Source organism: Pseudorca crassidens, chromosome 3, assembly GCF_039906515.1.
Source record: "Pseudorca crassidens isolate mPseCra1 chromosome 3, mPseCra1.hap1, whole genome shotgun sequence".
In the NCBI taxonomy this organism is placed as follows: domain Eukaryota; kingdom Metazoa; phylum Chordata; class Mammalia; order Artiodactyla; family Delphinidae; genus Pseudorca; species Pseudorca crassidens.
Genome location: NC_090298.1, coordinates 167,888,636 through 167,914,763, shown reverse-complemented (window position 1 = coordinate 167,914,763; position 26,128 = coordinate 167,888,636). Strand labels below are relative to the sequence as shown.

At 46.9% G+C, this 26,128-nt stretch overlaps 2 protein-coding genes across 3 annotated transcripts in view; one reads left to right on the top strand and one right to left on the bottom strand.

The window, feature by feature from the left end:
* RFX2 (regulatory factor X2) overlaps positions 1-20,380 on the bottom strand; it is a 99,804-nt gene extending 79,424 nt beyond the window's left edge. For both annotated transcript variants that reach the window (XM_067734049.1, XM_067734047.1), the window contains exon 1: positions 20,182-20,380. The gene's annotated coding sequence lies outside the window, so the exon portion shown is untranslated. The remainder of the gene's footprint in view (positions 1-20,181) is intronic.
* Positions 18,689-26,128, top strand: part of ACSBG2 (acyl-CoA synthetase bubblegum family member 2) — a 69,825-nt gene continuing 62,385 nt past the window's right edge. Inside the window, exon 1 of the mRNA XM_067734055.1 lies at positions 18,689-19,331. Within this exon, the coding sequence (XP_067590156.1) occupies positions 19,324-19,331 (8 nt within the window). The 5' untranslated portion in view covers positions 18,689-19,323. The remainder of the gene's footprint in view (positions 19,332-26,128) is intronic.

The following is a 26,128-nucleotide window of genomic DNA, read 5'->3' as shown; positions in this document are numbered from 1 at the left end:
AGGGCCTTTACTAAAACTGTGACCTATGGTTCAGCGGGAGAGGTGAGACGTATGAGACACAGGTGTGAAAGAATACGCCTCCTCTAGTGTAATGCTGCAAAACACAAGTGGAGTAAAAGACTTACTATTATTTTTTAAATTGTGGCAAATATATATCACAAAATTTACCATTTTAACCATTTTTAAGTGCACAGCTCAGTGGCATTAAGTACTGATACTTTCACACTGTTGGGCCACCAGGCCCCCACCCTCCATCTCCAGAACTTTCTCATCTTCCCAAACTGAAACTCTGTCCCCACGAAAACAATGACTCTCCGTTCCCCTCCCCCAGCCCCTGGCCCCCACCATCTACTTCCTGTCTCTGTGGCTCTGACTCCTCTGGGGACCTCGCATAAGTGGAATCAGACAGTATTTATCCTTCTGTGTCTGGCTTATTTCTCTGAGCAGAGAAATAAGGTTCATCATGTCCTCAAGGTTCATCCATGTTGTAGAATGGGTCAGAATGTCCTTCCTTTTTAGGGCGGAATAACAGTCCATTGTATGGATGGACTATATTTTGTTTATCCAGTCATCTTTCAATGGACTCGGGTTGTTTCCATCTCTGGGCTACTGTGAATAGTGCTGCTGTGAACATGGGTGTACAAATTTTTGTCCAAGTCTCTAGGTATTTATCCAGAAGAGGAATCGCAGGATCATATGGTAATTCCATGTTTAATTTTTTTAGGAATAGCCATAGTGTTTCCGCAGCAGCTGCATCTGCTGGTCATGCACAAGAGTTCCAACTTCTCCACATCGTTGCCAGTACTTGCTATTTTCTTTTTTTTCAACAGTAGCCACCCTAATGGTGTGAACTGGTGTCTCATTGTGGTTCTGATTTATATTTCTTAACGATGAGTCATGCTAAGCACCTCTCCATGTGCTTATTAGCCATTTGTACGTCCTCTTTGGAGAAATGTCTATTCAGATATTTGTCTACTTCTTAATCGGCCTAAGTGTGTGTTTGTTGTTGAGTTGTAGGAGTTCTTTATATTAACCCCTTAGTTCTGGATTTTAACCCCTTATCAGATATATGATTTGCAAACATTTTTTCCCGTTCCACAGATTGCCTTTTCACTCTGATCATGTCCTTTGAAGTACAAAAGTTTAAAATTCTCATGATGTCCCATTTATCTATTTTTTTTTCTTTGGTTGCCTCTGCCTTTGGTGTCACGTCCAAGGAATCACTGCCAAATCCAATGTCATGAAGATTTCCCCCTGGGCTTCTCTGGTGGCTCAGTGGTTTAGAATCTGCCTGCCAACGCAGGGGACACAGCTTCGAGCCCTTGTCCGGGAAGATCCCACATGCCGCAGAGCAACTAAGGGCCTCACGCCACAACTACTGAGCCCGCACTCTAGAGCCCGCGAGCCACAACTACCGATCCCACGTGCCACAACTAGTGAAGCCTGTGCGCCTAGAGCCCGTGCTCCGCAACAAGAGAAGCCACCGCAGTGAGAAGCCCGCGCACTGCAATGAAGAGTAGCCCCCGCTTGCGCATCTAGAGAAAGCCCGTGCACGCGCAGCAACAAAGACCCAATGCAACCAAAAATAAATAAATTAATTAAAAAAAATTTTCCCCCTATGTTTTCTTCTAAGAGTTTTATAGTTTTAACTCTTACATTTACATCTTTGACTCATTTTGAGTTAATCTCTGTACCTGGTGTAAGACAGAGAAGTGTCCGACTTCATTCTTTTGCACGTGGACATCATTTGTTGAAAAGCCTGCCCTTTCCCCATTGAATGGTCTTGGCACCCTGCTTGCAGTAAATTTTTATAACCCAGTAATTAAAGCTAAGTGACAACACATGAGGGTCTCATCTTGCCAGAAAGTGCACCATAAAAGTGAATTTGTAAAAGAAGCTGACATAAATTAGACGAATCTGCTTTTCCTCTTCAATATTAATGGATATGTCTGGGCAAACCTCTTATTCCTGCTTTCAGTGGGGATTTCCTTCCTATTCTTCCCATACGGAATATTTCTTTTTTCCTTTGGGCTGCGCCACGCAGCTTTTGGGATCTTAGTTCCCGGACCAGGGATCGAACCCGTGCTCTCGGCAGTGAAAGCGTGGATTCCTAACCACTGGACAGCCAGGGAAGTCCCCCAGTACAGAATCTGGGTGGGGCTGATGCACAATGTGCAGAGAAACAAACACCACAGGAACACCCCTGCCTTTTCTGTTTACTATAAAGTGTTCGATTTGGACCTAATTTTTGTCCTCCTATTTTTCAAAACCTAGAGAATACTTGCGAAGTGGTTTAAACTCTGCAATATGCCTATTCAAACGGCTACAGCAGGATCCTGTAACTGGGTCTGAGGATTCACCAGCGGTTGCACTTGAGGGGAGTCTGTGAACTTGAAATTGACCATGAAATTCAAATGGGAGCGCATGTGTCTATGCCTGTTCTTCTGGGGAGAAATGACCCACTTTCAGCAGACTGAAAGAGGTCTGGACTGAATAATGGTTAAGAACCACTGGGCTGTATGTCTTTTTTTTTTTTTTTAACTTCAGTTCACAGATTCGAGGACTCCAGTTAGACAAGCCTTGTATAATGCAGGCAGGTGAGCGGTCTTTAGAAGAAAGTGACAGAATGAATCTACATCCTGGAGGAGGGCGTGGAATATCTGCAGAGGACCCCGACGTGGGGCCAGCAGAGCTGGTCACAGGAGGGGAGTGAGCCGCCCGCCCCATCTCTAGCAGGAAGCCACCGTCAGGAGGCGGCTAGTCTTCTTTGCCACCATCCGTATTTAGGGATTCGAACAGTCCAGGAGGGGACTCTGCTGATGATTAGCTATCCCGTCAACGACTACCTTGGTGATAATTAACCCACAGACCGCCAAGCCCAGAAATGCCACCGACTTGAGGAAACCTAAAAGAGAAACCACTGCCAGTGGGAAATAAAGGGAAGAGCGAAATCGTGTTTTGTTTTTTGTAATTGTATCCACCCCAATCAAGCCAAAGAAACATACGCGATTTGCCATCTTAGGCAGCTGACGGCACTGACCAGCCCCGCGGCCAGATCATCAAGGTGACTCCGCTTACGTTCTTACCCCAGAGAAGCCAGTTCCTCCTTGGGGTCTAGCAGCGATTCCAGCTACAACAAACGATTTCAAAGTCATGCAGGATTCATCAAAAATGGGATTTTAGCTTTACATGAAGGGGCTGAAATGCGCAAATAGTTAGCTTTTTGGTCTCTAAACAATGATTTTTTTTTTTGGATTGGCCATTCCACATTTTGACTTCTTACGTGTCACTGCTTCGAGTGTGTTCCAACATAAAGGCAACAGTTTTAGATGCTGGGTCTCCCACATAAGCAGTAATTCATTTCAGAAACCACTCCTAGGCCCCATGATTTGCACCCCAAATTCCAGAGCTGGTGCGACCCTCTGAGAGGGACCAGTCCTTGGGTGACAGCCATCGGGGCCGAGTGTCAGCAAGTGGGAGACCTGAAGGAAGAGGAACCGAAGCTTCCTGACGGCAGAGGACCTGCCCACCCTGAGTGTTGGTCTAAACCTCGGCCTGGCTCTCCAGGGCCTGGAAGACAGGGAGGCTGCCCGGAGAGAAAGGCCAGGATGCTGGGGACTGGGGAAAGCGTCACCTCACAGACACAAGGAGGAAAGGGGATGCAGCCTGCAGGATGGATGTAGCCAGACCAAGACTCTTTTTTCTGTTTTTAAATAAATTTATTTATTTTATTCTTGGCTGTGTTGGGTCTTCGTTGCTGCGAGGCGGCTTCTCATTGCAGTGGTTTCTCTTATTGCAGAGCATGAGCTCTAGGCGTGCGGGCTTCAGTAGTTGTGGCTCGCAGGCTCTACAGCACAGGCTCAGTAGTTGTAGCACACGGGCTTAGCTGCTCCAGGGCGTGTGGGATCTTCCCGGACCAGGGCTTGAACCTGCGTCCCCTGCATTGGCAGGCGGATTCTTAACCACTGCCCCACCAGGGAAGCCCCCAAGATTCTTTTTAATTACAGCAAACAGGAAGAGATAATACAGTAAATATTATCCCCTTCGCCTTAAAGGAAGTGAAAAATAATGTTAAACGCTGCTGGCAAGTCTAAGCGTTCACACACCTCCAAAGCAGCACCGTGTTCATACACGCACGATGTTGTACCCAGTGCTGGCCAAGTACAGCCAGTACTGTGAGTGAGACCAGCCCCTGGTTAACTTTTTCTGTAAAGGGCCCAACAGTAACTATTTTAGGGTTAGATGCTCTCTGTTGAGACTACTCAGCCCCTCTAACGTAGGGTGAAAACTGTCACAGACGATACATGGATGAGCGTGCCAAAAAAACTTCATTTATGGCCCCTGAAATGTGAATTTCATGTGTTCCAAAATATTATCCTTTTGTTGGTTTTTTTCAACCACTTCAAAATAGAAGAAGTCATTCTTGTCTCTAAGAGAGGCTAAAACAATTCTGGATAAATAAAAAGACAGGTGTCAAATGCCAAATCAGTGTCCAGATGGTCAAGGACACTCCGAGGGTGATCACCCTCAAGCCCGTCCAGTCTCCCTCATTGAGCGGAGGAAGCAGGATGTTGGGAAGTCTCTGAAAAGGACATGCCCACAGCCAGAGCTGGAGACGTGTCATGAGGGAGAGCGGGGACAGCCCTCATGTCCTGTGGCTTCTGACCCTCCCTCCCCTCTACCCCTCCCACCACGTAGCTCTGGTGCACGCCCCCCCCCCCATCTTTATGATTCAGGGTCTTTGGGTATTCCACAAAGGAAGAGAAATTTGTGGATGCAAGAAAACCGTAAAAGATGACACCTTTGAATAGACATTTTTCCAAAGGAGATATAGAAGTGGGCAATGAAAAGATGCTCAAACATCATTAGTCATTTGGAAAATGAAATTAAAAACCACAACAAGATACTGTTTCACAACTACTAGGTTGGCTATAATGAAAACAGTGGAAAAGAAGATGTGGAGAAATTGGAGCCCTCCTACACTGCTGGTAGGAATGGAAAACGGAGCGGCTGCCATGGAGAACTTTTGGCAACTCCTCCAGAAGCTGGTCACCATTTGACCCAGCAACTCCACTCCTAGGTATGCACCCAGGAGAAACAGAAATCTATGTTCACACAAAAACTTGTCCACAAACATTCATAGCAGCATTAAATGTAACAGCCAAAAAGTAGAAACAACCCAAATGTCCATCAGTGTACGAACGGATAAACAAATTGTGGTCCACGCATACAATGGAATATTATTCAGCCACAAAAGGGAAGGAAGCACTGACACTCGCTACAACGTCCGTGAGCTTCAACACATGATGCTCAGTGGAAGAAGCCTGTCGCAAAGGGCCACGGATTATATGATGCCATTTTAGGAAACGTCCAGTACAGGCAAATCCACTGAGACAGGAAGTAGATTAGCAGTGGCCAGGGGTTGAGGGGAGGGGGAACGGGGAGGGGCTGGTAATGGGCAAAGGGTTTGTTTTGGGGGCGGTGAAAAAGTTCTAGAATTAGACAGTGATGAAGGTTACACAACATGGTGACTATCCTAAAAATCACTGAATTGTACCTTAAAATGAATTTTATGTTATGTGAATTTTATCTCAGTTAAAAGAAAATGACCCAGCAAGTGTGGGCAGATGCCAGGCAAGAAGCAAAACAGATGCTCCGTAAGCTAAACTCGTTCCTATATTCCTTACCTGAGAAGAAGTGAAACGCGGCACTGCTCCAAACAATGAGAGGTTAGGCCTGAGAACTGACCAGGTCGGAATTCTTTATATAACGTTTTCAGAAGTAAACTTGGTTAACCAACAAAAATACTCCTCACACGCTATCCCAAAGAGACCTTCTGTTTGAAAACCTCAGTGACGTGCGGGAAGGTGTAAGAAAGCCTGTTTTAAAAATGCCACAATGTTTGGTCAGACGTGTCCCGTAAACAGAATTGATTTTGGGAAAGGACTGAGGAGTGAACAGCCAGGGGCAGGCTTCTCACCATCAGGAAACTGAAAGGAGAATATGTCCCAGTTGGGGAGTTGAGAGAAGTGAAGACTTCCTGCCCGCCCCACGCAAGTGAACCTCACCACTGGAGGATAAAGGAGCAGGCAGTTTCGAGAAGATTCCATATTCATGAAACACTAATAAAGGAAAACCAAATTAGGTTAGTGTCTCAGAAGTCTTCATGGATGTTAAAAAGAACAATATGATCCACTAAATTTAAAGTGGGGGGAACGCCTCGGTTAGGGATGGATAACTTTATTCTGCCTGGTCGGAATTCTCGTTTTACATTGTTTGTGTAGAGTTAAAGGGAGAGTCTGCACAGTAATGAGAAGTCAACGACATGGAGAGGCAGAGGCTGGAGAGCAGGATCTAGAGGCTGCGTGAGGGGGTCCCTGCTCAAGAGGATACACTGCAGCAGGAGCAGGTCCCCTGGCCGGCACTGGAGGGCGATGACCCCGAGGGACAGGTCTTCTGCTGGGACCACAGCCAGTGTATGCTTTGATGGAGCATCAAGGTAGCAGTTGAAAACCACGTACCAACAGGGAACTGGAAGGGGTGGGAAAATGCCGTTGCCATGCAGGCCTCAGCTCAGAGTCAAGGCAACAAGCGTGAACTTGTGTCAGCACAAACCGGCTGAGCGGCTGGGCCTCCCCCTGAGGCACCCGCAGCCCTGGGTCCAGCTTGTGGTGACGGACTGGGGCTGAGTCAGCCACACGTGGGCTGTGAAACGGGTGGGGCAGAATTGACAGGGGCTGGTCCAGGGAGAGGGGGTGAGGCGCTCCGGAACCTCCAAAATCAGAGGCAGAATACAGTGGACGCGGTCATCGTGCATTTTCCTGGGGCGGGGGCGGGGGAGGACACACGTGTTCACCTGATTGTCCAAAGGTCTGTAACCTGCTGTTCTATGAATGGGACGAGGAGTTAAGGGTAAAGGACTGGCACGCTGAAATGCCCTTAATAAGGAGCTAATTAAATACCTCGGGACACATCCATACAGAGGAATCTCAGGCAATGTAGAAAGATGCAGCAGACGCACAGAGTGATAAGGAAAGGTACAGACTAAATAATAGATGAAAAGAGCACTTTGCAGAAAAGTGGTAATAATATGATCCACTTTTTTTGCCTACGTGAAAGGAATGAAGCACTGACACATGCTACAACGTGGATGAACCTTGAAAACATTACACTAAATAAAAGAAGCCAGTCACAAAAGGCCAGAGTGAGTGATTCCATTTATATGAAACGTCCAGAACAGGCAAATCCACAGAGACAGAGTGGATTCGTGGTTGCCAGGGGCTGGGGAGGGCCATGGGGGTGACTGCTAACGGGGACGGGGTTTCTTTTTGGGGCGATGGAATGTTCTGGAACTAGATAGTGGTGACGGTTGCATGACCTTGTGACTATACTAAAAACCACGGAATGTACACTTTACAAAGGGGTGAACTTTATGATATGTGAATTACATTTCAATTAAAAAATAAGAAAGTATCAGTGAGGATGTTTCATCTGCACACAAAATATCTCAAAGGATCCACGCTGAACTTTATCAGCGGTGGAAGGGGCAGGAGGAAAGAAGAGGAGGAAGCCAGAGGCTCTCTTTTCCCTTTTTATTTTTTTGTGCTAGTTGAACTTTTTCTACAGTGAAAAAATATGACTTCCCTAATTGAAAAGAGGCAGTAAGCAGACTTCCGGGCACTGCCCATAAGGATCTCAAAGTCCCCAAATGGTCCCCAGGGAACTGTGGGATCAAACTGCCCAGTGGTCCAGAGTGGACACCTGTTTTGTTTGCAAAGTCCAGTCATGATCACTTTAGAAAAGGCCAAACATCTGAGGCAGGAGGACCTGTGCTACTCAGACCTTTGAGTGACCTCAAACTGTGAGGCTAGGAAGTACTGAACACAGTAAAGAGCTCAAATAGTGGTCGCCTTTTAAAAAGAGTAGGGATCAGCCATAAAAAGAAGCAAAACTGAGGTATCTGTAGTGAGGTGGATGGACCTAGAGTCTGTCTTACAGTGAAGTCAGTCAGAAAGAGAAAAACAAATACGTTATGCTAACACATATATATGGAATCTAAAAACAAAATGGTACTGATGACCCTAGGGGCAGGGCAGGAATAAAGACGCAGACGCACAGAATGGACTTGAGGACACAGGGAGGGGGAAGGGTAAGCTGGGACGAAGTGAGAGAGTCGCATGGACATATATACACTACCACATGTGAAACAGATAGCTAGTGGGAAGCAGCCGCATAGCACAGGGAGATCAGCTCCATGCTTTGTGACCACCTAGAGGGGTGGGATAGGGAGGGTGGGAGGGAGACGCAACAGGGAGGGGATATGGGGATATATGTATACATATGGCTGATTCACTTTGTTGTACAGCAGAAACTAACACACCATTGTAAAGCAATTATACTCCAATAAAGATGTATAAAAATTTTTTTTTTTTTTTTTTTTTTTTGTGGTACGCAGGCCTCTCACTGTTGTGGCCTCTCTCGTTGCGGAGCACAGGCTCCGGACACGCAGGCTCAGCGGCCATGGCTCACGGGCCCAGCCGCTCCGCGGCATGTGGGATCTTCCCGGACCGGGGCACGAACCCGTGTCCCCTGCATCGGCAGGCGGACTCTCAACCACTGCACCACGAGAGAAGCCCTAAAATTTTTTTAAAAATTAAAAAGAGTAGGGATGACCTAAAGGCGATGCCTGCCCTCATTTTAACACTTTTACCCACAGTGCCCAATACTGAGCTCGTGAAACGTGGCCCGTCCGAACCCAGACGCGCCGCGGGTGTAAACTACACACTGGATTTCAGAGACTTTGCACGCCAAGAAGGACGTGAACTACCTCAATAAAAACTGTTTCATATAGATGCCGTGTTAAAAAAACAACAATATTTTGGAGATACTGGATTAAATAAAATATACTGTTCAAAATTTCACCTGTTTTTACTTTTTAGCACGTGGCTACTAGAAAATTTTAAATGACACTTGCAGCTCGCATTATGTCTCTGCTGGACAATCGTGATTCAGGGGACTCCTAGAATAAACCACCCAACTGGAAAACTGCAAATCTCTCACGAGACCCTATTTTACTAGAGAGTAAGCGAAATGATTTTAGAGCTCGGTCAGATCTTGATCTAGTAAGAACTTGAGTCAATTCAACAAATAATTACTCTAATTGGTGCCCTACAGAGACAGACCTGGTCTGTCCTCAGGGGTCTTGCCCTGCGTGAGAGAGAAAAGGAGACACACAAAGAACTCCTTCTGTGGCAAAGGTGACAGGTGTGGACTCCAGGTGGAACTTGGGACCATAAATCCTGGGGCGGGGAACCTGGGAAGGTCCCATCCTGGATGCTGTGGGACAAGCAGGACCATCCCATGGGTCGGGGGTAGACAGGGAGGTGGGGGCCAGTTCAAGAGCAGGCGCCGTGCACAGGAAGGTGTGTGTGTCATGCGGGTGGGGAGGCGGGAGAAGCAGAGGCTGTGGACCGGGGGTTCTCTGGCAAAACAGGCTGTGAACGCTCCTGGACTCCATTCTCTATCACAGGACAGAGGTCAGCAAACCACGGGCCACGCGCGCGGCCAAGTCCGGCCCAGTCTGCTGCCTGGTTTTGTACGGTCCACAAACTAAGAATGATTTTTACATTTTTTAATGGTTGAAAAAAAATCAGAGTCAAAATATTTTGTAACAGGGGCTTCCCTGGTGGCGCAGTGGTTGAGAGTCCGCCTGCCGATGCAGGGGACACGGGTTCGTGCCCTGGTCCGGGATGATCCCACATGCTGCGGAGCGGCTGGGCCCGTGAGCCATGGCCGCTGAGCCTGCGTGTCCAGAGCCTGTGCTCCGCAACGGGAGAGGCCACAACAGTGAGAGGGCCACGTACAGCAAAAAATAAAATAAAATAATATATATATTTTGTGTGTGTGTGTGTGTGTGTGTGTGTGTGTGTGTAACACATGAAAATGACATGAAATTCACATTTCAGTGCCTGTAAGTGAAGTTTTATTGGCACACGGTACCCTTCGCAAATGGCCAGAGCCGCTGCAAAAGCTGGTTCCAAACAGTGACAAGTGGCCCTATCACTCTGCAGAAAGGAGAATTCGTTCAGGCCACAAACTCTGAGTGTCACGTTTTGTGGATGAAATAAATCTAACAGACATAAGTACGTTTGTTTCAAATCGCCTTTTTAACAGAGTGGAATCTCTGAAAAGTCCCAAAGCAAGCAAATATGAATTGAGCCGTTGCAACCGGCTTGGCACAGAATTAGGCATTTAACACTGTCCACCGCGTACAGGTCTCCTGGCTCTGGGACCTGGCAGTAGTTGCGTGGTAAGACTCCATGTGCCCAGGAAGATCCCTGCTTTCTGGAAGATCTTGACTTGCAATTTTGGCTGGGCCAAAAGGGGAGGCCGTTAACAGCCTGGGTCTTTGATTAAAATTTCTCTGGGGATTTGGTAAAGGAAAACTACGTATTGAAAGGGCTAGAATGTATCCTAAGCTGAATCAAAAACATGGAGTTTTGACGGCTAGCAGACATCGGACAAGGGGTTTGTGATTTTTGCTTTGTTACTCCATGTAGGCCTCACCCTCTAAAGAGGTCTCTGGACTCAAGTGTTTGATTCACTCACGTGTGAAGTACAAAGCTCTGCGGGAAGTGAGGCAGGGACAGCTGTCCCTGTCCCCCAGGAGCTCACAGCCGAGAACAGGAAATGAGACACGCAAACCACTACGGCACGTCCATGTCGTCTTGGGATGTGAACTCTATGTGCCCTGGCACTTCTGGCTGATCAATCCTGGGCTCCCTAACTAGGGGGTGATTCTGCCCCCCAGGGGACATTGGCCAAGGGGTGGGCGCTCCTGGCAGGTGGAGGCCTGGGATGCTGTGTTCAACCTCCTACGAGGCCCAGGACGGCCTCCCCGCCCTCCCACCAAGAACGATCAGGCCCCAAAGTCAATGGCGATGTGCTGGAGAAACCTGGCCTAGTTTGCTGTTTCCCCACTTAGCTCACCAATTGTCATCTCAAGGGTCCCTGGCGAAAGAGCATCGGAGAAGACCTAAGATTTTTCGTCAGTAGAAATGACATTGCAGAGTGAGGGGAGACCCGAGTAGAAGACCTGTTTAAGGCATGGCAAGTCCATTTGGAGAAGTCGTGAAAGACAGGCAATGAAAAGGGAGATGGGGCTGGTCCGAGACGAGCCTTGAATGCCGAGCTAGTACGGCGTGGTTACAACGAAGGGGAGGGGCCTGCCCATCGATTTGGCTACAAAAAGCAGAGAGAATGTGCCCATCCTCTCCCCCTGACATAGCCCAGGAGAGCCACGGCGGGGTGGACCGGGAGGAGATGAAGAGGTAAGTGAGCGTCGTGAGCCAAAGGCACACAGGCCCACGCAGGATCTGGGAGTGATTCTGAGTGTGCTGGCGCTGCAGAGCTAGAGGCTGGAGAAATCCTGCTTCTAGAACAGGAGAGGAAGGCTGAGCTCCTCAGGCCACTGGGGCTAGAAGAGAGACAGGAGCGAGGCTGCGCCCCGAGGAGCTCCCTACCCGGAATCTGGGTGAGGCCCCACAGCGCTGCCCGGCCACCACCTCTAACTCCATCACCCTGTGGTTTGTTCAGTTAGAAAACTGCTCATCGGTGAGTCTCTTCCGGTGCCCGCTGAGTCTCCTTAGGGAGCACAGGCCAGGTGACAAAGGCTCGGTCAACTGTGGACTCAGGCCAGTGATGAATTCCGTGGTTACAGGGCTTCCAGAAATACCTTCTATTCACGCCTGCTTGTCATTTTAAGAGTTGGCCGTATCACCGTACCATGATGTACACAATTGATGAGCCCCGGAATTATACCCACTTTATGCTTTAACTTCCAGTCTGAATGTCAATGGCCAATGGTGGCTAACAATTTAAAATTTCTCTATCACCTTCTCCCCTTGTAACGCCCCACGTGACGATCTATGAACACACTTAAGTATTCGACTAATTCTAAGCAACTCGGATGTTTGACATTTGGGGCCCACAAATACTTGCTGAAGATGGAAACCCTAGAGAGCTCTAAACATAAAGAGGTCCCCAGTATGGTGAATTCTTCTAGAAAATGAAGAATTCTTTTCAAAATCAAAGCACATCCTTCAAGCTGTTTTCTGTGGGTCTGGAATTCCGAATTTATTTTTTCTCCAAGCAGCCTCCATCGGTACATGTTCTGAGAAGGACAGGAGAGGTGGGAAAGCTCCAGGTGGTGTTTTCTTTGGGTTCTCCCTGGATGGGGTGGATTTTTGTGGGCTGGTGATTCTGGCGGGAAATTGCTTCCCTGGCCTTACCCCACGGATCACCTTTTGGACAGAAACATATCCTGGAAACATGGCACTATTGCGAAAAGATAAACAGTTTGCCTTTTAAAAATATAAGCATAATTAAGTGTTGCTGCAACTTCAGAATGGGCTTCTGTATCATTAGTGTGATTTCAACAGTTTTCCGAGGAGACAGGCGCTCAGGAGCCAAGCCTCCTGTCGTTCTGTGGGGACGCGTCCTTTCCGCTTCCGCCAGGGAACTGTCCCCATCTGATGCTCGCTGTGGTCTCTACCAGGCCTCACTGTCCCTGGTGCTCCGTCCTTGAGTTACTTGCCCCTCCGCCTCAGAGCCCTTTCCCAGGTTCCCCCCTCACCTAAGAATTGCTGCAAAAGCTTCTCTGTCCAGCATGACTCACAGTAGCCAAGTGTGGAAGCAGTCCACACATCCATCGAGGGATGAAAGGATAAACAAATGTGGTCCATCCACGCAACGGAGTATTATTCAGCTTTAAAAAGGAAGGGAATTCTGACACCTGCTACAACATGGATGAAATTGAGACCATCAGTGAAATAAGCCAGACACAGAAGGACGAATACTGTCTGATCCCACTCACAGGAGGTCCCTAGAGGAGTCACATCCATAGACACAGGAAGTAGATGATGGGGACAGGGGCTGGGGGAGGGGCTGGGGAGTCAGTGTTTCATGGGGACAGAGTTTCAGTTTGGGAAGATGCGAAAGTTCTGGGGATGGCCAGTGGGGATGGTTGCACAACAATGTGAATGTCCTCAATGCCACTGAGATGTGCGCTTAACACTGGTTAAAATGGTAAATTTTATGTTATTATATTTTGCCATCATTTTGTAAAAAACCACTTTTCTCTGACTCTTCGTTGGTTTCCTGCTCCTTGAAATATGATGGTTCTACCTCTGGCCTTCTCACCCTCCGCCTCTGAGTGAGCTCATCCATTTTCACGACTGAAATGACCAATTATGTGCTGACAGATCCTGACCTTCAGCCTGGACTACGCATCCCCCCCACCGTCCCCCGCTGTCTCCAGACCCTGAAATCCAGCAGCCTGGCAGGAAACTGCCCGCACTCGGCTGGCCCCCGCGCATCTCAAGCTGGCCAAGCCCACGCCTGAACGCATTACCCGTCTCCGCCCCACTAGCTTCTCCCAGGATCCCTGACTCACTGAAGCGGCCTGTTCTACCTGATCCCCAAAATCAGACACGCAGGGATCGCCCTGGGCTCATCCCTGCCGTTGGTCCCAAGAGAGTCACCAGGTCCTCAGAGCCCCCAGAACCCTGCAGCTCTGTCCCCACGCACCACCCCTGGCTGGTGCAGTCGGCCAGGTCGCCATCGCCCTGGGCCTGGACCACGGCGGCTGTTAATTCTCCGTTGCCATCCTCCAGACGCCATACCTTTTGCTACACCTACCAAAATCCCATCTGATCACAAAGTGCTTCCCCAGCAAACCTCTCAGCCCAGCACCAGACGAGTCCCACTCGTCCAGCCAGGGGTCGGCAAACTTTTCCTGTAAAAGCCCAGACAGTAAATATTTTAGGCTTCGCAGTCCACGTTCTGTGTCAGTCGCAAATAGTCAACCCCACCGTGGCCTCAAAAGGGCAGCCAGGGGCTTCCCTGGTGGCGCAGTGGTTAAGAGTCCGCCTGCCGATGCAGGGGACACAGGTTCGTGCCCCGGTCCGGGAAGATCCCACATGCCGCGGAGCGGCTGGGCCCATGAGCCATGGCCGCTGAGCCTGTGCGTCCAGATCCTGTGCTCCGCTACGGGAGAGGCCACAACAGTGAGAGGCCCACGTACCGAAAAAAAAAAAAAAAAAAAGGGCAGCCAGAGACAGTATGGAAGTGAACGAGCGTGGCTGTGTTCTAGTGAAACTTTGCTTCCAAAAACAGGCTGTGTGTGCCGACACCTGTTTTCCTCTCTGGCCTGATCTCCCCTGTACCCTGCACTCAGCTTCCAGAAAATACAGCCGCGCCACGGCTCTCCCCACCAGTCTGCTTGTACATCAAGACTCCGCTCCAGCCCGCCTCCTCTTGGACACCTTTTGTGCCCCCTCCAGGCGAGCGGCCTGCCACACACATGCCCTAGAGAGACCTCTAGCCCATCCCCGTTCTGAAACTGTCACACTCTCCTAGTTGGTCTTTGGTCTCTGTAACCTCATAGAATAGTGTTTGACTCAGAAAGGAATGAATGAATGAATGAATGAGTGATGAAGAAATGGCAGAGGTCCAGAAAGCAGGTTTTCCAGCAAACGACTGGACACCACGGCTCTGACAGCTACAGGCAGAGGTGAAATCTCCTAACAACTTAATTTATACTTAGAATAGCAGCCAGAGTCCTCCCCATGGCCACTGGGGCCCTGTGCCTCTCCTCCTTTTGCTCACCAGTTATCAGCCACACAGCCGCCTTTCTCTGCTCTGACCAGGCCCAGCTGACTCCTCCTGCCGCAGAACCTTTGCACCTGCTGCCCGCACCCCGCCCCACCTGGAAGGCTCTTCCCTCTGAACAGCACAGGGCTTCTCCCTCTCATCATGACAGTCTCAGCTCACCTGTCACCTCCTGAAGAACTTCCCTGGACACGAGTAGCCCAGTTCTTACACACACACACACACACACACACACACTCAACTGCAGAGATCTTAGTAGAAACAGGTTTACTATATATAGCATATCTGGGCTTTGTTACATAGTAAATGACAAATAATCACTATATTGGCCATCACATGTAAGTTCTAGATTTTTAATGGCTTTAGAATTTTTTTTTTTCATTTTTAAACATGGACTATAGGAGGTATAATCTGATTCACAGCATCTGAAATCCACTTGCTGTATGTATCGTCTATAGGCTTGGGAAGATAACTGTATTTTTTGTAAATTCATAGAATTGACCACTATTTAAAATGAGGTTGCCAGGGCATGAAACTATACTTTAAAACATATAAAAGCTATGTATCATAAAATAGGAATGCACTTCAGGAAAAAAGAAGTGAGGTGTAGCAAGGAGCAAGGCCATGCTGTCTGCTCCAGTCAAATCCTGGCATGAAGACCAGGACTGTTCTCACCTCCAAGAGGCTGATTTCCTGACTTCGACAGGACTGGCACCTAAGAGCCAGCACTAATGGAGAGGCAAAACCAGTTTTTAAGTTTTCTCATCTGCAGGTTCTGCCTGGAGAGCTGGCTGCTTGGCAAAACCTGTCTGGAAGTGTGATGTTTTGGGAGTGATTTCAGATGGACCGATACCCCAACCAAGGTGTGGGACTTTGAGACACTTTTTGGGTTGTGTTTTTTGGTTTTGCCCAGCACTTAACGCTTACAGAGTGCCATATCTGTACCAGAGAATTTCTGTGCAATCGAAGGGTATTTCCCACCTTAAAACAGACAGTGGAAGGCTCACCCACTCAATCGAGCAAGATGTATTTACTGAATGTCTCCTCAGCATTTGGTGGTCAAGAAACCAAAATTAAAAAATCACCCCAGGCAGGCCACACTGCTTGTTTGCTTGTTCTAATAATAAAAATAACAACAACAATAATAATAGCTACTCCGTTGTACACCTATTCTGTGCCAGGACCTGGGCTAAACAGTTATAATATTATTTCCTCTTTTTTTTTCTTTTTGCCGCACTGCACAGCTTGCGGGATCTTAGTTCCCTGACCAGGGATCAAACCTGTGTCCCCTGCAGTGGAAGCGCAGAGTCCTAACCACTGGACCGCCAAGGAATTCCCTATAACATTATTTCTAATACCAAAACCATATAAGTGATTTTCTCTTTCACCAATGCCAAACCTTACCTGGAGTCACAGAGCTAATAAACATGAACCCCTTCTCTGTGGGGCCCTAGAGCCCACATCAGCAGCATCCAGGGCTGGGACTTGCATTTTTCCTTTCCTTTGTCCCCTGACCCCTTCATCCAATCTGAGGATCGCAACAGGACATGTTACGATCCCTGGTGAACAGGCTGGAATCATCTGGGCAAGATGCGCCGGTGGTTCGGACCAGGGGCTGGCGGTGGTGGAGGTGACGAGGTGTGGTCAGATTCTAGGTCTCTACCTTTTTGCTGATGGCTTGAGAGAGAGAGGGCTGGAGGACGACTCCAACGTGTTGGCCTGAGCAGCCAGGGGCCGGCTGATGTTCACTAAGGGAGCTCGGAGCCTTCAGAGGAGCAGACTGGGGGACTAAGCCCTTGTCCTTAAGCTGCCTGTCAGCATCACCATCTTCACCAGCTGCAGCCTGCCAGCCCATGGGGTGAGCTCTCCACGGCTCTGCCCCCCCATTCTCTGACCCCACTCTTTATCCCATCCACCCCCTTAATTCTGGGTCTTCCTCTCCTAAGCTTCTCCCTCTCTTTTGTCTTTTCCTATAAGAAGTCCTTTGCTCTAAGTGTCCATCATCAGATGAATGGATAAAGAAGATGTGGCACATATATACAATGGAATATTACTCAGCCATAAAAAGAAACAAAATTGAGCTATTTGTAATGAGGTGGATGGACCTAGAGTCTGTCATACAGAGTGAAGTAAGTCAGAAAGAGAAAGACAAATACCGTATGCTGACACATATATATGGAATTTAAGAAAAAAAAATGTCATGAAGAACCTAGGGGTAAGACAGGAATAAAGACACAGACCTACTAGAGAATGGACTCGAGGATATGGGGAGGGGGAAGGGTAAGCTGTGACAAAGCGAGAGAGTGGCATGGACATATATACACTACCAAACGTAAAATAGATAGCTAGTGGGAAGCAGCCACAAAGCACAGGAAGATCAGCTCGGTGCTTTGTGACCACCCAGAGGGGTGGGATAGGGAGGGTGGGAGGGAGGGAGACGCAAGAGGGAAGAGATATGGGAACATATGTATATGTATAACTGATTCACTTTGTTATAAAGCAGAAACTAACACACCATTGTAAAGCAATTATACTCCAAAAAAGATGTAAAAAAAAAAAGAAGTCCTTTGCTGATCTTGGGTTCTGTGAGGGTCCTGACAAGGGAGGCAGTTTCTCTGAGAACTTCCCTTGCTTTGAAAAAAGTTTCACATTTTACAAATAAGTAGGTGTGTATAGAGGAGCACGTCATTTCAATAAGTGGTCAACATGCATTAGTTAAAAAGAGCCGAAAGAGATATGGGGATATATGTATATGTATAGCTGATTCACTTTGTTATAAAGCAGAAACTAACACATTGTAAAGCAATTATACTCCAATAAAGATGTTAAAAAAAAAAAAGAGCCAAATATACTATAAGATATGGTTCCTTCTGGCTCTGGAATTTTACAAGCAAAACCACCACCTGTGACTATAAAAATCCTACAAGCACATTTAAAATGTTGACTCAATTATATATACTATTAATGAAAGTTCAATTAATTAAATATCAATTAATATTAATTAATTTTAACTCGAATCTGAAACTACAAATTAGATCTAAGGAATAAGAGCCAGATAAACAATTTCCCAGCATCTGCACTTCTGGTGGATAACTCCAGCCTGGCAGTGCTTCAGTGATAAACACGGTTAAAGATGAATATTAAGGTGATATGTGGCCTGCACCCAGAAAGCAGATATCAACTGAATTTCAGAGGACTTGTTCTGTTACTGGGGGTCATTAATAATTCTGCCCCTCTCCTCCTGGACTCCCCTTTTGAGCATCTAAGAGGTTTATCTGGGATGAGAGGCAAATAGTTCATATTGCTTTTACCACAGGGGCAAACTGTTTCTGCATTCATTCCTGACCCACATCAGTTGGAACATCACAGGATCCCGGAACCAGTTATCTTTTCCATCATATATTATTAGAATTCTGTCTTTTTTTAAAAAAGACTACCAAGTCCCCCCGGATACTCTACCAAGCCTGTTGGCAAAATTAGCACCAGTAATTAAGGAAATTAAATTCCTTTCCTGGGGGGTGGGGTGGTACCATACACTCTTTTTCTCTGGCCAGAGTAGGTGAGTAACCATTTCTAAGGTTATTTTAGAGTCAGTTCAAGTTTTTAAACTGGAGTGGGAGAAAGGTGACCAGCCCCTGGTACTCCCCGGCACAGAGGGTAAGGGTCTTTATATCAATATGAGCAAACAAATAATGTTTCAGATTATGAAGCAACAAGATAAAAACGTGCTGCCAATATATGCAGGCAAAAAAAAAAGTTTTTGTTGTTATTAATGTTTTCTGTTGTCGTTGTCATTATTTTGATTTTGGGGGGAAGTCTTAGTTGACATGGAGAGCCTTCTATCAGGTTTGCTATTTTGGATTTGCAGAGATAAAGCTGATTGGACAGGGGAAAAACTCATGACAGTCTGCACCGACAGTTCAATGCACAAAGCAAGAAAATAACTGGATGTTGGGGGAGGGGGAGAGGGGCGGTGCATAATTAAAACACCAGAAGCAGGAATGAGGTCTCCGCGGAAAGGCAGCCCTGGACTTGTGCACTACATCCTGCCCTTCTCCCTCATTCCTGCGGGGCGACCGGGAGGTTAAAATTAGGACGGTGAACCACCCCCGCCGCAGCCGCCGGAATGGCAGGGGCAGTTGGGCCCCGGGGGCCCTTGAAATAGCCACTAGGATCGGAAACGCAACTTTTCTTAGCGCAGCAGCGAGAAAAACCAACAGGGACGAAGCCTGGAGGGAGCGCCGCGGCTTGTCCCAGAGGGAAAAGAAAAGGAATCAAGAGCATTTGGAGGGGGGCGTGTTTTCGGGGGTCAGGCGTGGGGGATGGATTCACACATACACACACACACCCGCGCACTCCCACAACACGCGGAGAAAATGCCACCGAGCAGTTTGGGCCCACAGGTTGGGCTCTTTAAACAAAATAATAAATTAATAAATTAAAAAAAAAAAAAACCCACAAACCCACAACCCTTTCGGAGAAACTTTTCTTGCTTCGCGATCAGTCCAAATAGGGGAGCTGCGGAGGTGCGTAGGCGCTTCCTGAGGGGCGTGGAGGGACTGGCGGATCCAGGATCCCCCAAACTTGGGAACACGGGGTTACCAGGGAGAGAGCGGAGGAGTATCCGAGGAGCCCTAAGCGCGAGGATTCTTGATGAAAAGGTGAGAAACGGGTCTCTGGGAAGCCCGATTCTTGGGGAGTTCGTGGTCAAAAAGTGGGGAGGGGAAGGGTTCTTCCCCTAGACCAGCGCACCGACTTTGGTTAAAAAGTGAGGATGGGGTTACAGAAAGCCCTCAAATTCAGTATCTGGGAACGGGGTCAAAACGATGATCCCCGGGACACCCCAAATTCAGGACATTGAGGGTAAAGGTGAGAACGAATCTTTTAGGCCCTCTCAATTCAGGAATTTTAGTTTAAGGGTGAGAGAAAGGTCCGAGGGGCGCCCGAATTTCAGAGATTTGGGGAGCAAACAGGAGGAGCCCCCAGGCGCCTTCAATTCAGGGAGTTTAAATGTCAGAGTTCGAAACGCGCTGCTAAGGCGCCCCCCAATTCAGGGAGTTTGAGGGGAAGAGTGAGAGAGGGGTCCTCGGGCACCCCCAGCTTAAGGATTTGGGGAACGAAAGTGAGAAGAGGTTCCCCAGGAGCCCCACATTCAGAGAGTTTGGGTAAAAAGCTTGAGAGGGGTTCCTGGGGCACCCCCAACCCGGGGATTTTGAGGGTAAGAGTGAAAGACGGTTCCCCTGGAGCCCCCAACTCAGGAAGTTTTGTAAAAAGTGAGCCGATGGGTCCTCACCGCTCCCCGAGTTTGGTTAAAAGGAAGAAGGGGACCACGGTCACTCCAAACTCAGCCGCGCTGTCGGGACTCGGGGTGCGGAGGGAGGTCCCGCGGGCGCGCCATCCCGTACGTTTGGGGTGAACGGCAGGGACTGCGCTGCCCGCTCCCCGACCGGGATACCCGCCGCCCCCCATACTCCCCGGCCGGGCAGGGCCCGGGGCGGTCGCATCGGTCACCTGGAGTTCCGGCCGGGAGTTCGGGCAACGGCTCCCGCGGCGGCGGTGGCGGCTGCTGCGTGTTGGTCCCCGTTGGTAAGTAACAGTCTCCACGGCTACAGTCTCTATGGCGGCGGCGGTGGCGGCGGCTGCCGCTCCTCCTCCCGCTCCCGGCGCCCGCCCGCCTCTCGCCGCCTGCCCGCCTGCCGTGACGGGGCGGGGCGTTGTTATCGGCAACGGTTACCAGGCTCCACGCCCCACCCCCTCAACGGCCCGCCTCCAACGGGCGCGATGAGGGCGGGGTGCAAGACCCTGCAGCTCTCCACTGGCTGTCCGCAGTGCCTGTCACCGGGGGCGTTCCCCGGCGAGGAAGAGGGAGAGGCTCGACCAATCGCCCCGAAGGAGGGCGGGGCTTGGAGGGAGGCGGGCGCCGCTTGGGAGGGTTGGTAGGCGGGAGGCGCGCGCGAGCCCAGTGTTGGTTGCGCCGCTCCCGGAAGGCCGAGTTTTGGGGACCCGGGGACCTTCGCTTATTGTCGGGCGTTCTGGCACAGTCTAGGTCCGGGGTCAGCAAATTCCGACCCGCGGGCCAGATGCGGCCCACTGCCTTATTTTCATGGCCCACAAGCTGAGAATTTTAAAATATGTTTTAAGTGGTTAAAAAAAAAAATCGAAAGAAGACTCTTTCGTGGCACGTGGAAACTATATGAAAGTCTTTTATTTTACTGAATCCAGTATTTTCAGCTCCTTTAAGGACTGACAGACTATGGCCCGCGGGCCAAATTCTGCCTGCCTGTGCTTGTAATTAAAGATTTTTTGGAACACAGCTTCCCCCATTCCTTTAAGGGACACGGAAACTTGTCCCACAGAGACAGAGTTGGGTAATAGAGACTTGAGCATTTGCACAAAGATGGGATGACATAAGCAAAGTCTAAAATATTTACTATCTGCTACTTCACAGAAAATGTTTGCCAACATTTTCCCCTCCTCCCTACCCCCAGGTAGTAGGTTCAACTTTTGAATGGGACAAACAAGGGACCCTCTCAGAGTTTTTTGGGTTTTTTTGGCTTTTTTTGGGTAGGGGGAGATTGACAATAAACAGAATAATAAAGTAAACATATATAGTTATTTGGGAGAAGGGGCTGGAACACAAGGAGAAAAAACTTGTTCTGAGAAAAGGCAGGCAGGGTAACTTTAGGGAAGATTAGATTTCAGCCTTATTCATTCAACAAGTAATCATATTAGTCAGAATTGACTAAATTGTCCTTATATGCCAGAAAGTGATCTAAGCATTTTTCATATGCTAACTTAGTTAAATCTCACAATCACATCCTGAAAAAAAGCGTATGCATTATCCCTGTTTTACGGATCAGAGAACAGAGGCCGGGAAAAAAACGAGTGAATTTGTATCAAACAACTTGTAAGGGCTTCGAACCCCAGTGGTCTGGTGCCCAATCCCACACTCTTGACCACTAGGTGGGTAGTTTTCAAACATTTTTGACCACAAGGCACAGCAGGAAGTATATTTTACTCAGAGCCCCAGTTCACACAAACACATATATGACGAAAACATTTTCATGACGTGATACTTTAGGTAATGCTGATTTTTTTCTATTCCGTTTTGTTTTAATGAAAATGCTGATGGTGACTTGCTAAATGGATTTTGCCACGTGCTAATGGGTTGCTTCTTGCAGAGTTTCATGGGATGGAATCTAAAACTTGAGACTGCAGGAATCAGTTTCTGAGCTTCAGTGATTAATTTAGTTAAAAATATTTATTGAGTGCCTACTATTTGCCAGGCACTGTTCTTCTAGGGACACAAGTCCCACACTTATAGGAAACGTAACAGGGTAGTAACTTGGGGGTGAGTAGGTGGGGCTTATTTTGCAAGGAACAGCCAGGGATGGCCTCTGAAGTGTGGCCAACCCAGATGGTTTGATTACGGGGTTTCCCAGGGCGTGGGACTTTCAGTGCTAAATCTGGAAGATTCTCCGACAAAGTGGGAAGATTTGGTCACCCTAGGCCTCTCTGAGGGGGTGACCTTTGGGCCAAGGTCAGAATAATGAGGAAGAGGAAAGGAACATTTCAGGCATTCAAAATCCCTGGGGTGGAAACTCATGTGGAAGAAACAAAAAGCAGGTCCTTAGGCGTGGCTGGAACAGAGTGAATGTGGAGGGGTGAGTGGGTGGGGGGTGGTGAGTCAGAGGATGGAGGGGGTCATTTTATTTGAGGTCCCATAGGCCATAGGAAATGGTCCTCATCAGACTGGGAAGCCATTGGACGGTTTTAAGTAGGGGGCAGATGTACTCCAATTTGTGATTTTAAAAGCTCACTGCATGGGGGATAGATCGCAGGAGGCAAGAAAGACAGAGAACTTGGGAGTCTGTTACAGTTCTGGACTGAAAGGTATGGTGGCCTCAATTAGGGACCTGGTAGCAGAGGTGGAGATGAATGGGTGGATTAGAGGTACGTTTTGGAGAGCATTCTGATGGACTGGATGTGGGGAGGTGAGGGGAAAAGTTTCAGAGTGGGACAGGAGGTACCTTGGAGCCTTCTTGTATGGTTCATTCTGCTATAACTCTTGTTTTGAGAACGCAAATTTGTCCCAACGTGATGCCGTATTTGCAGTATTATTTCTGTATTTCTTCCCCACTGAACAGGTATAAAACTCTGCTATCTCAAAGAGGAAATCATGAGGGAAGTTAGAAAATACTCTGAGATGACCGAAAATGAAACACAACACACCAAAGTTTATGAGATGCAACTAAAGTAGAGGAAACTTGATAGCTATAATCATCTATGTTAAAGAAAAAAAGAGAGAGGGAAAGATTTCAAATCAGTAATCTAGCTATACACCCTAAGAAACTGGAAAATAAGAGTAAACTAAAACTGAAGCTAGCAAAAGGAGGGAAATAATAAGGATTAGGGTAGGAGTAAATAAGATAGAGACTAGAAAATCAATAGAGAGAATTAATAAAACCACAAGTTACTCCTCTGAAAAGATCAAATAGGTTGATAAAACTTTAACTAGGCTGACCAAGATAAAAAGAGAGAAGATTCAAATTACTAAAATCAGGAAACAAAGAGGGGACATTACAACCAACATTACAGAAATATAAAAATGATAAAATAATACTATAAACAATTATATGCCAACAAATTAGATATCCTAGATGTAATGGGAGAAATTCTTAGAAAGATGCAAATTACCAAAACTGATTCAAGAAGAAATAGACAACTGAATGGATTTTTAACAAGTAAAGAAATTGAATTAGTAATCAAAAAACTTCCCACAAAGAAAAGCCCAGGACTACATGGCTTCATGGATGAATTCTACCAAGTGTTTGAAGAAGATTTAACACTTATCCTTCACAAACTAATTTTTAAAAATTATTTATTTATTTATTTATTTGGTTGCACTGGGTCTTAGTTGTGGCACATGGGCTCTTTAGTTGCAGCTCGCAGGCCCCTTAGTTGTGGCTCACTGGCTCCTTAGTTGTGGCATGCATGTGGGATCTAGTTCCCTGACCAGGGATGGAACCTGGGCCCCCTGCACTGGGAGCGCGGAGTCGTCACACTGTGCCACCAGGGAAGTCCCCACAAACTATTCTTAAAATTAGAAGAGGAGGGAATACTCGATGAGGCCATTCTAACACTCTCCGAGGCCAGAATTATCCTGATACCAAAACCAGACAAAGACATCACAAGAAAAGAAAACTAATAACCAAGATTTCTTATGAACATAGATGCAAAAATCCTCAACAAAATACTGGCAAACCAAATCCAGCAGCATATAAAAAGATTTATACACCACGATCAAGTGGAATTTGTCCCAAGAATGCAAGGTTGGTTGGTTCAATATTAAAAAAGTAATAATTGTTTTAGTAGAATAAAGGACAAAAATGATATGATCATCCCAACAGATGCAGAAAAAAGCATTTTACAAAATCCAACACTCTTTCACAACCAACTAGGAATAGAGGAGAACCTCAAGCTGATAAAAGACATCTACAAAAAATGCCACCATTAAGTATCAATAATGATACTTAATGGTGAAAAGCCAAATGTTTTCCCCCTAAGATCAGGAAAAAGACAAGGATATCTGCTCTCGACACTTCTATTCGACATTGTCCTGGATGGGCTAGCCAGAGTAATTAGGCAAGAAAAATAAATAAAAGGCACCCAGATTAGAAAGGAAGCAGGAAAACTATCTCTATTTGCAGATGACATGATATTGTATGTAGAAATCCTAAGGAACCCATTAAAAAGCTATTAAGACTAATAAGTGAATTCAGCAAGGTTGCAGCGTACAAGTTCAATATACAAAACTCAATTGTTTCCCTATACACTAGCAATGAACAATCTGACAATGAAATCAAGAAAAGAATTCGATTTACAATAACACCAAAGAGAACCAAAGACTTAGGAATGAATTTAATGAAAGAAGCCAAGACTTGTACAATGAAAACTAAAAAACAAACAAAAACCAAAACTAAAACAAACAAAAAAAGAAAACCAACAGCATTGAAAGAAATTAAAGAAGTCCCAAGTAAATCAAAGGATATCCCATGTTCATGGTTAAGAAGATTTAATGTTGTTAAAATGGTAATATTCTCCAAACTGACCTAGAGACTAAATGTAACCTCTATCAGAATCCAGCTGGGTTTTTGTTGTAGTTGTTGAAATTTACAAGCTGATCCCAAACTTCATAAAGCAACGCAAGGAACCCAGAATAACCCAAACAATCTTGAAAAAGAACAAAATTGGAAGACTCACACTCCCAGATTTTAAAACTTACTACAAAGCTACAGTGTGATATTGGCATAAGGCTAAACACACAGATAAATGGAACAGTACTGAGAGTCCAGAAATAAACGTACAGTTTTACAATCAATTGATTGTTTTGGACAAGAGTGCCAAGATTATCAATAGTCTCTTCAACAGGTGGCACTGGGACAACTGGATGGCCACATGCAAAAGGATGAAGTTGGACCCCTACTTCACACCATACACAAAATTAACTTAAAATAGATCACAGACCTAGGTGTAAGAACTTAAACTATACAACTCTTGGAAGAAAATATAGGAGTAGATCTCCATAACCTTGGTTTGGCAATGGCTTCTTCAATATGATACCAAAAGCAATTTAAAAATGGGAAAATATTTGAATTGACATTTCTCCAAAGAAGATATACACACAGCCAATAAGCACATGAAAAGATGCTCAAAATCATTAGTTCTCAGGGAAATACAAATCAAAACCACAATGAGATACTGCTTCACAGCTACTAAGATGACTATAATTAAAAAAAACCCAAAAACCCCAAACAGGTAATAACAAGTATTGGCAAGGATGTGGAGAAACCAGAGCCCTCATACGCTGCTGGGAGAAATGTAAAATGGTACAGCCACTTTAGAAAACAATATGGCAGTTCCTCAAGAAGTTAAACATAGAATGGCTATATGACCCAGCAATTTCACCCCTAAGTATATATACCCAAGAGAAATGAAGACATATATCCACACAAAAATTTGTACACAAATTTTCATGGTGGCATTATTCATAATAGCCCAAAGTAGAAACAATCCAAATAGCCACCAACAGATAGATGGATAAGTAAAATAAGGTAAATCCATATGATAGAATTTTTTTTTTTTTTTTGCTGTACGCGGGCCTCTCACTGTTGTGGCCTCTCCCGTTGCGGAGCACAGGCTCTGGACACGCAGGCTCAGCGGCCATGGCTCACGGGCCCAGCCACTCCGCGGCGTGTGGCATCCTCCCGGACTGAGGCACGAACCCGTGTCCCCTGCATCGGCAGGCGGACTCTCAACCACTGCGCCACCAGGGAAGCCCCCATACGATAGAATTTTATTAGGCAATACAATGGAATGATGTACTGATATCCACTACAACATGGATGAACCCTCAGCACATGATGCTAAGTGAATGAAAGGTGACAGTCACAAAAGG